Consider the following 13,471-nt stretch of genomic DNA (forward strand, 5'->3'; position numbering starts at 1 on the left):
CTCATTCCAGAAAGGGAAGGCAGTGATATATCTGATAACAAACAGCAAGTAGGTGGTCTGCATCACAGTACTCTGTGGTGAAGGAAGTTCAAGAAGGCACATTCCAAAACACTTAAAGCATGTAAACAAGTTTAAAGTACTGTTTTGCAATCCATAATCCTTAGTTTTTAGCCAAATTCAAGAAATGCAGTTTTCACAGCCAAAGATGGTGGCGAAGTAGGTGGGAGTGGAGCCTAGTTCTCCTTGTGCCCAGCTGGAACACCTAGCTGATCTACCGAGGAACAGAGTGATCAGCCAACGGAATCCCAGCTTACATGAAGTTTGGAGGCAAAAAATTGCAGAGGACATTGAAAAACAGACAGTGAGGAGAGTGTGCTGGGACACTAAGGTCCTTGGGATCTGTGCGGGGACCAAGGCTGCTGCAGCTCCTGCCTGGCTCCTGTTTCAGGATACAGGGAGGACAGTTAGAAGACCAGAGCAGGGAGGGCAGCCCAGCTAGGAGGGATCTGGGTGCTGAAAGTCGCTGGGGCAAGTAGAGAGGAAGTGGGAGACACACTGAGGTGGTACACAGCTGCTGGGACTGTGGACGCTGGCACCAGAGAAATGGGGGTGCCAGCAATACCTGGAGAAGGGAGGAATTTGGCCATGTGGGACCCTGACTTGGATATTCTCCAGATTGGTAGAAAAAGTGGGGCTGTGTGGTGTGCTTATTAAGAAGGGTGGGGGGCAGCTGCTTGCTGGTGGCCCCAAGGGAGATTTTAGCTTCGCTGGCCCAGAGTGAGTGGCGGAGGGAAACTGTGCACCCCGCTAGTCTCACACTGCATGCCCAAAGACAGTAGCCAAGCTGAACCTTGCACCCCCCCCACCTGTCTCGCACTGTGTGCGCCCGGAGTGAGTGGAGAAAGGGAACTGTGCAGAGAGGCACCCCACTGCTCTGGCACTGCTTGCACAGACAGTAGTAGAGGGGAACCATGGGCCCCGCTTGTCTCGGACTCCCTGCCAGAGATTGATTCATGCTGTGTGCAGCTGAGTGGCTTATTTTAGCCAGAGGCCGGGAAACTGTGAATAATGCAACCCAAACCTGGTCCCCACCTGGTCTCAGAACCAAAGGAAGGGAGAAAAGCGAAGCCCAGCCCCCTCTTCCTGTAGCATCTAGGAAGACCAGCAGAATTCACTGAACAGGTTTAAAGTCAGCAGGAGGCTTATTATTATCTTTTTTTTTTTTCGTTTTCTTTTGGGATTCTCTCTCTTCCCCTTGCCCCGCCCCCCCCCCCCGCCTTTTTTTCTTCTTCCAAGTGAGGACACAGAGTTACAAAGGGTCCAGAGACAGATCGAAAGGGGGAGCACAAGGCTAATCCCAAAAACTGAGAGACTGAGACAAATGTCAGTTTGCGATCCCAGAGAGCTGGCATTCTATTGTGTATGTGTATTATTATTGTCTTGCAATTATTTTTTACCACTTTTATTTTATTAGTATTTTTTAATTTCTCTTCCTTACGTTTAGTTTTCCTTGTTTTATTTCCCTGTTGAATTGCATTGCTTGACTGTTTTTCCTTATTCACTCTGTATTGTATTTTAATTTTCCTGCTTTCACTTCACCTGTGTTCCAATAACACAGGACTCATGATCAGGTACTTTCCATTCTGCTTATCCAAATCATACATTTCTTGTCATATTATTGTTGTTCCAGTACTATTGTAAATAGTTGTTCCATGCAATTGTACATACTACACATCAACCATCCAGGATCTTAGCCCACTTCAATCTGGAGCATTATTATTGTTGTGGTTAACTCTATTCTCTCTCACACTACATCTACTTTCTATACTTTGATCTCACTATATCTCATCATCTAACCTTGCACAAGCACTCTGTTTTCTGGATTCAGTTCACAATCATCCTCCCCTCTAACAAGAGTCTTATTTCTCTTTCACCTTTTATAAAAAGTGGCTAATTGGGTGAAATATCACAATTAAGGCTATATTCATCCAAAAAATCTCCTATCTCTTCTCTACTTGCCTGGTAGTTTAAACCCCATAAAATGCTCTCTTGCTGTTTTAATCCATTTTGCTTGCCACTGATCAAATACAAGAATAGGTGGGAGCCGGGAACATCAGTATACCTGCTTGAGGAGAAAAACCACCAATAAAGGAACCACCAAAAGGTACAAACCAAAGTACAACAAGGGAGCCCACACAAACAGAAGGGCAAACCTAGAGCATCCAGTCAAGGAGATCAGTGACTACACCACTGAACCTCATAGAATTCCTACCATAGAAGTTCACCCTACAAAGACAGCTAACAAAGCAAAACATCAGGAAGCACAGAAACAAAGAAAAAGAGTCAACTAAAATGGGGAGACAAAAAAAACATGCAATCAAAAGGAATGGAAGATTCCCCACTAAAAGAGTTAAATGAAATGGAGGGAAACAAACTATCAGATATAGAATTTAAATTAATGGTTATAAAGATGCTCAAGGAGCTCACAGAGAACTACAAGGAACTGAGTGAGAACTACATCAGCATGGAAAAGGAAATAGAAACTATAAACAAAAACCATGAAGAAATGAACAATAAAATCTCAGAAATAAAAAAGACATTAGAAGGATTTACAAGCAGTTTGCATGAAGCAGAGGATTGAATCAGCAAGTTAGAGGACAAGGTAGAAAAAAATTCCTGGATAGAACAAGAAAAAGAAAAGAGACTCAGAACAAACAGGTGGTAAGGGAACTTCAAGACAACATGAAACGTAACAATATTTGTATAATAGGGACACCAGAAGGAGAAGAAGAAGAGCAAAGGATAGAAAACCTGTTTGAAAAAGTAATGATGGAACACTTCCCTAATTTGATGAGAGAAAAAGTCACACAAATCCAGGAAACACAGAGAGTCCCAATCAAGAGGAACCCAAAGAGGCCCACTTCAAACACTTCATAATTAAAATTGCAAAATTCCAAGACAAAGAGAATCTTAAAGGCACTAAGGGAGAAAAAGAAAGTAACATACAAGGGAGCCCGGATAAAGTTAGCAGCTAATTTCTCAATGGAAACTCTCTAAGCCAGAAGAGAATGGCAAGAAATACCCCCAAGTAATGAAAGCCAGAGGCCTGCAACCAAGATTACTCTACCTGGCAAGGCTCTCAATTAAAATGGAAGGCCAAATAAGGAGCTTCCCAGACAAAAAAAGTCTAAAAGAATACACCTCCACCAAACCAGCTCTGCAAGAAATGCTAAAGGGAATGCTTTAAGAAAAGGAAAGAAGAGAGTGAGAGAGAGAGGAACACAGGTACAAAAAAATGGCAATGAGTAACTACCTATCAATAATAACCTTAAGTGTAACTGGATTAAATGCTCCAATCAAAAGACATAGAATAGCTGAATGGATAAGAAAGCATGACCCACACATATGCTGCCTACAAGAAACCCCCCTCAGAGCAAAAGACCTCCACAGACTGAACATGAAGGGCTGGAAACAAATATTCCAAGCAAATGGACAGGGAAAAAAAAGCCGGGGTAGCAATACTCATATCGGACAAAATAGACTTCAAAAAAAAGAGCCATAAAAAGAGACCCAGAAGGTCACTTCATAATACTCAAGGGAACAATCCATCAAGAAGACATAAACATTGTAAATATATATGCTCCCAACATAGGAGCACCCAAATACATAAAGAATATCTTGGAGGACTTCAAGAAACATATTAACAGAAACACAATTATAGTAGGGGATTTTAATACCCCACTGTCAAAAATGGACAGATCTTCCAAACAAAATATCAACAAAGATATTGTGGCATTCAACAATGTCCTAGATCAAATGGACTTAACTGATATATATAGAGAGAGCCTTTCATCACAAAGAAGCAAAATACACATTCTTTTCAAGTGCACATGGAAGATTTTCAAACACAGACCACATGAGAGGACACAAAACAAGCCTCAACAAATTCAAGAAAATTGAAATCATAACAAGCATTTTCTCAGACCACAAGGGACTGAAACTAGAAGCCAACCTCAAGGAAAAAACTCAGAAAACAATCAAACTCATAGAGATTGAATAGCATGCTATTAAACAATGAATGGGTCAAGAAGGAGATCAAGGAGGATATCCCAGAGTTTCTGGAAACAAATGAAAATGAACTCACAAAAACCCAAAACTTATGGGAGACAGCAAACGAAGTCCTGAGAGGGAAATTCATAGCTATACAGGCCTACCTAAAAAAGATAGAAATATCTAAATAAACAATCTAACCCTACACCTACAAGAACTGGAGGAACAACAACAAACAAAGCCCAGAGCAAGTATAAGGAAGGAAATAACCAAGATCAGAGTAGAGTTAAATGACATAGAGCAGAATTCTAAGGATCAGTGAATCTAGGAGCTGGTTCTTTGAAAAGATAAACAAATTCGACAATCCTTTAAGCAGGCTCATCCAAAAAAAAAGAGGACCCAAATAAACACAATCAGAAATGAAAGAGGAGAGATTACAATTGATACCACAGAATTACAAAGGATTGTAAGAAATTACTATGAAGAACTATATGCCAAGAAATTTGAAAACCTAGGTGAAATGGACAAATTTCTAGAAAAAATATAACCTTCCAAACTGAATGAAGAAGAAGCAGAAAGCCTGAACAGACGAAAAACAGCTGATGAAATTGAAGCAGTAATCAAAAAACTCCCAACACTCAAAAGCCATGGACCAGATGATTTCACAGGGAAATTCTACAAAGCGTTTAAGGAAGAGCTAACCCCTATCATTCACAGACTATTCCAAAAAATCCAAGAGGATGGAAGAGTCCCAAACTCTTTTTATGAGGCCAGCATCATCTTAATCCCAAAACCAGATAAAGACACAACAAAGAAAGAAAACTTCAGGCCAATATCGCTGATGAACATAGATGCTAAAATCCTCAAAAAAGTATTGGCAAACCACATCCAGCAATACTTAAAAAGATCATACAACATGACCAGGTGGGATTCATCCCAGGGATGCAAGGATGGTACAATATTTGCAAATCAATAAATGTAATACACCACATAAACAAAAGCAAAGACAAAAACCACTTGATCATATCAATAGTTGCAGAAAAAGCATTTGATAAGGTACAGCACCCATTTATGATAAAAACATTTAGAAAAGTGGAAATAGAGGGAGCATTCCTCAACGTTAAAAGGCCAAATATGAGAGACCTACTGCCAACATCATACTCAATGGACAAAAACTAAAAACTTTCTCACTAAGATCAGGAACAAGACAAGGTTGTCCACTTTTACCATTTCTATTCAACATAGTATTGGAGTCCTAGCCACAGCAGTCAGACAAGAAAAAGCAATAAAAGGCATCAAAATTGGAAAAGAGGAAACAAAACTCACATTGTTTGCAGATGGCATGATAGTGTATATAGAAAATCCTATAGACTCCACCAAAAAACTACTCGACCTAATAAATGAATTTGACAAAACAGCGGGATACAAAGTCAATATCCAGAAATCAAAGGCATTCTTGTACACCAACAACAAAACTGCAGAAACAGAAATCAGGAAAGAAATTCCATTTGATATAGCAACAAGAAAAATAAAGTACCTAGGAATAAACCTAACCAAGGAGGTAAAAGACCTGTACTCAGAAAACTACACAACACTGAAGAAAAAAATTAAAGAAGACACAAACAAATGGAGGGCAGGTACCATATTCATGGATTGGAAGAATTAACATCATCAAAATGTCCATACTACCCAAAGCAATTTATAGATTTAATGTCATCCCTATTAAAGTACCAATGGCATACTTCACAGATATAGAATAAACACTTAAAAAATTTATATGGAACCATTAACGACCCTGAACAGCTGCAGCAATTTTGAAAAAGAAGAACAAAGCAGGAGGGATCACAATACCTGACATCAAACTGTATTACAAGGCCACTGTAATCAAAACAGCTTGGTACTGGCATAGGAACAGACACATGGACCAATGGAACAGAATACAGAGCCCAGAAATAAACCCAAGTCTCTATGGTCAATTAATATTTGACAAAGCGGGCAGCAGCACAAAATGGAGCAAAGATAGCCTCTTCAACAGATGGTGTTGGGAGATCTGGACAGCTACATGCAAAAGAAAATGAGACTTGACCACCAATTTACACCATACACAAAAATAAATTCAATGTGGATATAAGATTTAAATATAAGTCATGACACCATTGAAGTCCTAGAGGAGAACATAGGCAGTAAAATCTCAGATATTCCACACAGCAATATTTTCACTGATATGTCCCCTAGAGCAAGGAACATAAAGGAAAGAATAAACAAATGGGATCTCTTCAAAATAAAAAGCTTCTCTGCACAGCTAAAGAAAACAGCATTAAAGTGAAAAGGGAACCAACCGTATGGGAAAACATATTTGCCAATGATAGCCTGGACAAGGGTTTGATCTCCAAAATATATAAAGAACTCACACGATTCCACTCTAAGGAGACAACCCAATTAAAAAAATGGGCAAAGGACTTGAACAGACACTTCTCCCAGGAGGACATACAGAGGGTGCAGAGACATGAAAGGATGCTTGGTGTCGCTAGCTATCAGAGAGATGCAAATTAAAACCACAATGAGATACCACTTCACCACTTCATGAGATACCATTCATTCTGATCAGAATGGCCATCATAAGCAAATTAACAAACAAAAGTTTTGGGGAGGGTGTGGAGAAAAGGGAACCCTAGTGCACTATTGGTGGGAATGCAGACTGGTGCAACCACTATGGAAAACAGTATGGAATTTCCTGAGAAAACTAAAAATGGAAATGCCTTTTGACCCGGCAATTCCACTGCTGGGATTATACCCTAAGAACTCCGATACACCAATCCAAAAAAATCTATGCACCCCAATGTTCATAGCAGCACAATTCACAATAGCCAAGTGCTGGAAGCAACCCAAGTGTCCATCAGTAAATGAGTGGATCAAAAAACTATGGTATATTTGCATGATAGAATACTGTGCAGCAGAAAGAAAGAAGGAGCTCCTACCCTTTGCGACAGCGTGGATGGAACTGGAGAGCATTAAGCTAAGTGAAATAAGCCAATGAAAGACAAATACCATATGATCTCACCATTAACAGGAACCTAATCAACAAAACTAACAAGCAAACAAAGTATAGCCAAAGACATTGAAATTGAAAGCAGGCTGACAGTGATCAGAAGGGAGAGGGGAGGGGATAATGGGGGGAAAGGGTGAAGGGTTCACAGTAACAATTATAAAGGACATATGGACAAGAAGAAGGGGGAGTGGAAATGGAGGAGGGAGGCAGGGAGTGCTGGGGTGGTGGGGAAGGGTAGGAGAAAAGGCAGAAAACTGTACTTGAACAACAATAAAAATAAATAAATAAATAAAATCCTCACAACAACAACAACAAAAAAGAGATGTAGTTTTATATAACGTGGAACTGAATTAACTGCTATCATCATATGCCATAATAAACTATTGGTAGTTTTGTTAAGTAGAAGAATTCACAATAGTTTGTGCACACATACATCATATCATTCTTAGACTTAAGCTACTGGGGCTGGGGAGGTTAGGGTATATATGATAAAATCAAAATTCATTAATTTAATGAACTTGACTGTCATACCTCTAGTCACTGAGAGCATAACAGTTCATAGGAGGAATATTGGAAATTTTGACACTCTCTGAGAATAAATAGACATATAAATACAATGCCCATTTGAATTTTTACCAAAAGTAAAATGAATAGATTCAAGTGTAGGCATAGAAAGTGAGGCGATGATGCTTTTATTGTATTTGTTATGATGGTACATTTTATTGAAGCAACCTATCTTTATTGTGGAAGACTCTTGTAGAGTTTTAAAATTGCATTGTATTTTTTGTTGCTATTATAAAGAAAGATAGAACAAATTGGAATGTTTTATGATGTTGTATGGCAATTGCTTTTTGCCTTTCAAAGTTCCTGGCAAAAATCTGTAATTAAAATCTTTTCCTAAAGCACTAAAAGAAAAAGGCTATTGATAACTAGGGAGTCAGTGCTGGGAGGTGTGCTGCTGAGCAGCTCCTTATGCCTGCAGCTGAGGAGAGGGGAGCTGCGGCTATAGAAAAAGAAAAATACTATTAATTATATCATCTTGCTTTTTAACATATATTATATATATTTTTTTTACTGACTTCAAGTTTCAGGTAATGTCTATTATTCCATTAATCTTCTCTGTTGGCTTTTGTAGTTTTACCTCAGTCATCACTGCACAGATTATAATATACGTGCTTAACTTATTATAATTTATCTTAAGTTTTTTTCCATCATTTCAAAAGCATTATAAGAACTTTAAATGAGATAATTTCATCATCTACTTACACTTGCCCATTGTCCCATTGTACTATCATTGCCATATATTTTACTTCCACATATATTATAAACTCCAGAATTATTTTATGTTTTAGTTATTAGTGTTTGGAAAAAAAGTCACTTACATTTACTTTTTTCTAGTGTTTTATATTCCCTCAGCAGATTTGTACTTTCATCTGGGATCTTTTCTCTTTAATGTAAAGAACTTGTTTCAGTATATCTTATGTGCACATGGGTTTTCTGGCAACAAATTCTCTCAGCTTTTATTTGTTTGAAAATGTCTTTGTTTAGCCTTAGTTCTTAAAGAATATTTTCACTAGATATATAAATCTAGATTGGCAGCAGTCTGCCCACATCTACACCCCCATCATTTTAAAGATGTCATTCCATTAACTTCTGGCTTTCGTTGTTGTTAGAAGTCAGGAATTCTGATTTATGCTTCCCTGACTATAGTGTGTTTTTTCCCTCTAGCTGTTTTAAATATTTTCTCTCTTTCCTTGCTTAACTATGTGCCTAGTGTTTTCTGTTGAAAAAACCCTGCTTGGGATTTGCTGCACTTCTTAAATCTGTGGGTCGATGTCTTCAAAAAATTCTCAGTAGTTACCTCTGAAATTATTTTTTCTGCCCTATTTTTTCCTCCTTGTCCTTTAGGGACTCCAATTACCTGTATGCTAGACTATTTTATATATTCTCACATGTCTCTTATGCTTTGTTTTTTAATTGTTTCTATTATTTGTGCTTTAATTTGGATCCTTCTTATTTTCCTATCTTTAAGATTAAAGATTCTTTCTTTGACTTTATCCAATATGCTGATTCCAATGAATTATAATTTTTCATACAGTCCTGCTGTGTTTAATGATGGAGCTATATTCTGAGAAAGGCATTGTCAGGCAATTTTATCGTTGTGAGAACATCATAGAGTGCACTTACACATGTCTAGATGGTATAGCCTACCACCCACCTAGGCTACATGGTATAGACTATTGCTCTTAGGCTACCAACCTATACAGCATATTACTGTACTGAATACTCTAGGCAGTTGTACCACAAGGGTAAGAATTTGTATACTAACCATAGATAAAGTACAATAAAAATATGATATTAAAAAATGGTATACCTGTACAGGGCACTTACTATGAATGGAGCTTGTAGGACTAGAAGTTGCTCTGGAGAGTCAGTGAGAGTGATGAGTGAATGTGAAGGCCTAGGACATTACAGTACAATGCTGTAGACTATAAATACTGTATACTTAAGCTACATTAAATTGATAAAACAACATGAGATTAAATCAAGCACAAGAGAAAATAATTCAGTCATGTGGTTGTAACACGCTGTACTGTTTTACAACAAGCTTAGAAAGAGTAAATTCTAAAATAATGATAAAAATATAGTATAGTAAATATATAAACCAGTTACATAGTCATTTATTATTATTATCAAGTATTATGTACTATACATAATTGTGTATGCTATACTTTTTCACGATTGGCAGCACAGTAGGTTTTTTTTATAACAGTATTACCACAAACCTTACCATAGAACATTACCAGCATTGTTCTATGATGTTATGAACGCTACAATGCTACTAAGTGATGAGAATTTTTCATTTTGTAATTTTTCATTATAGTTTTATGGAACCAAGGTCATATACAGAATTTGTTGTTGACCAAAACATTGTTATGTGGTACATGATGGTATTTTATGTTTTTCATTTTAGTGTTAAAAATTCATTTTATTACAGATCCCATTCCTTTGCTTAAATTGTTTATCTTTTCATCTATTTTTCTGTCACACTATGTGTTTTCTTTTATATATCTGTAAAAGTGATTTTAATGTTCTTGTCTGCTAACTATGAGATGTGGATAATCTGTGAGTTTGTTTTATTTACTATTTTTTCTCTTGATCATCAGCTATTTCTTATGACTTGTAAATGGTGGTTTTATGTTAAAATTGTGTATAAAATCATTATAGAGAACCAAATGATATTATTTTCCTGCAGAAAAATAATAAACATGTCTTTTTCTTTGTCGGATAGCTAAATTGAGCTGCTGATCAATTCAATCAGGAATTGACCTAAGTCAGAATTTTGGTGCAGAACTATTGAGCTTTAGTTTATCTCTGTTTCAAATGTCTTTAGAGTGAGAATTGTCCTGTATTATAGGGCCCTCCCTCTAACAGTATTTTAAGATATAAACATTGTACACTGCCCTGGCTGGTGTAGCTCAGTGGATTGAGCGCCTGCCTGTGAACCAAGGGGTCGCTGGTTCGATTCCCAATCAGGGCACATGTCTATGTTGCAGGCCAGGTCCCCAGTAGAGGGCACATGAGACGTAACCATACCTTGATGTTTCTCTCCCTCTCTCCTTCGCTTCCCCTCTCTCCAAAAATAAATAAATAAAGTCTTTAAACAAAACTTAAAAAAAAAATTGTACACCTAAGGAAATCTCTTTCTGTATGCTTTATGCAGCAAAAGCATATGCAGTGGGGAGAAAAAGCTTTATACATTATAGGCTCCTCCAGATTCAAGTCTGTCACACAAGGCTACATGACCATTAAAATCTCTGTTTGTTTCTCCTTACTTCAGCAAAGTCCTTATGCCTATAGCAGGCCCAATCCAGTGCCATCTACGTTCACACTTGAAAAATGCTCCCTTTTCCTGGGGGGTGGGAATAACTTGTAATGCTGTTTAGTGTTGTAGTATTGGTGCGGTGGTGAATTTTTAAACTGTGTGCTAACTGCAGTAAGTTATATGAACTCAAAAACAAAACAAAACAAAACCTGCTCCCAGGAGCAAAATTAGCTATTGATTTTTATTCACTTACAAAAGGTTCATCCCTTTTTGAAATGTAGTTCCTTTAGACTTATTTGTATTTAAAGTGCTCCTGTATCTTTAAAGTAATTGTGATTTTTTTTAGTCTCTCTGTTTATTTCTAGTTTGTACAGTATAAAAAGTTGTTTGGCATGTTTTTCTATTGTATATCCTAACCAAAAGTAAAATTCTGGAAAACATTATTAAGAGGAATTAGTTCATGTAGCACACACCCAATGCTATGGAGCTATGATCTTTAATAACTTGTAATGGAGAATACTAATAATTTAAAAGTATTTTAATTCTATTTCTTTTTTAAATTATAAAATAAAGCTTTAAGAAATAATTTATCAGCATTAGAAGATGCAGTTTTCTTATTTCTAAATGAAACATCTACATTTATAAGATATGTATGACATGATTTATAATAACCATTTTATAGAAATGCATTCCTTTTTTATTTTATTTTAGGAATTTTTGGAATGTGCTCATGAAGCCTGCAAAGTACACAATCTTCAGCCTGTGAAGTTTTTTCTAGAAAAAATGATTCAGACATATGAAATGATGATTGTTAGACATGGGTAAGAGTACAGGTTAACATCGTCTACCAGTGTTAGATATTTTAAAATTAAACTATTAAAACAACTAAATTTGTGTGTCAAGAGACTCAGCAAACTTGGTATGCTAGATGGCTAAGGAGGAACCACCCCTCTCCCTGAATCCTTATCCTAGTGGCTTAAAAATGAGGGTTTATTTTTTTCCTCATGCAGCATATACAACAAAGATTGGTAAAGAATATTCATTCCATGATGGAGCACTAATGACCAACAAAATTTGCCCTTTTGGTCATCAAATACATTATTCACTTTCCTTCATGTACATAAAATACACTCTTCCCTTCCAAGGAGACAACGTTTCAGTCAATCAATGAACCAGACTCAAAGTTCAGGATATCTAGGTGATGCATGATAGTTTCTGCATCAAATTTGGAAGTTGTTCTTGATCCAGAGACCTACAAACTGGAAAGACAAATTATCTGCCTTTCACACAGTTTATAGTAGTGGGTTTACTGTTTTTAGAACAGGATTATTGGAGCAAACACTCCCATTCAGAAATTGAAGAATAGGAGACACAGCCAACACTGATCAGTAACAACTTTGAAACACAACGGGGCATGTGAGGGCCCTAATTTTAGAGAGAGATTGAGTGAAACTAATGGAGTTGAAACTTCAGGACCTCTCACTTGTTGGGGCCACTCCACAGCATCATAACTTATTATATAGGGTGCCGTTAAAGTGGCTGTGGACATTTTATATTCATAATTTCATATACATTTATTTTCTTTAGTGAGCCTCCCTACCAATTACATCAACATACAATAAAACCCCATAAAACCTGAGTTCACTTTTGCTTGATTCTCCTCGGGAGGGGCTTTCCAGTTAACTGTTCTCTGTGGACCTTGGTTCAACCTTCTGAGAGGTTTTTTCACCTCCATTTTCTTTCCTGGTTACGTGTGAAGTGCACAATAGAGAAAATGTTCTTGGAGTTGAGAAATGTTTTCAGCTTGTTTCCTACCTATAGAAAGTTGAAGTCTCAAAGGTCATGATTATTTTAAAGGCAGGGTTGTAAAAAGAAAAAACCCCATTGTATTAAGTAATTTTTCAGACATATACAAAAATAGAGGGAATACAAGTACAATCAACCCTTATGCATCCAATGCCCATACTTTTTTACTTTAGTGTGCATTTTCTTTTCTTTTTTTATTTACTGTTGTTCAGCTACAGTTGTCCTGCCTTTTTCCCCATTGCTCTCCCCTGCCCCGTCTCCCCCACTCCCACAGTCCATCTCCAGCATTGTCCGTGCCCATGAGTCCTCTATTTGTGTTCCTTGGCCTGCCCTTCCCCTTCTTTCCCCCATTATCCCCTTCCCCCTTCCCCTCTGATCACTTTCAGTTTGTTCTTCATTTCCAGTTTTTAAATTTTGAACATTCTCATGTGCTTTAGACTAGACTCATGGTTTCTTTGTCAGTAAACTCTCTCAAAAACAATTAGGTTTTTATCTGTTGGATTCCAGGCAGCTCTACGTGCCAGCAGCCACAACTACAGTCCTAATGAAGTTATACCTTTCTGAACTTCATTGTAGTGTCCTTGAACCTACCAGGCTTCATTCAGAGGATCACACTCTTAATCTGTTTTCTCTGAGCTATTTTATCCTCCTGAAGTGATTACTGGGAACCATGTTAATTTTTCATAGGTTTTAATAAAGTGATACAATGGTCCTTCCCTAGATTTGATCCTTGATGCCAG

General features: G+C 37.4%; 1 protein-coding gene across 4 annotated transcripts in view; it reads left to right on the top strand.

Annotated features, from left to right (window-relative positions):
* The window catches only part of DNAH12 (dynein axonemal heavy chain 12), a 219,239-nt gene that overhangs the window by 75,058 nt on the left and 130,710 nt on the right, over positions 1–13,471 (top strand). For all 4 annotated transcript variants that reach the window (XM_045192339.2, XM_053929996.1, XM_053929995.1 and 1 more), the window contains one exon: positions 11,637–11,746. In XM_045192339.2, coding sequence (XP_045048274.1) covers positions 11,637–11,746 — 110 coding nt within the window. The remainder of the gene's footprint in view (positions 1–11,636; positions 11,747–13,471) is intronic.

The sequence above is a fragment of the Desmodus rotundus genome, chromosome 8 (genome assembly GCF_022682495.2).
Source record: "Desmodus rotundus isolate HL8 chromosome 8, HLdesRot8A.1, whole genome shotgun sequence".
Taxonomy (NCBI): Eukaryota; Metazoa; Chordata; class Mammalia; order Chiroptera; family Phyllostomidae; genus Desmodus; species Desmodus rotundus.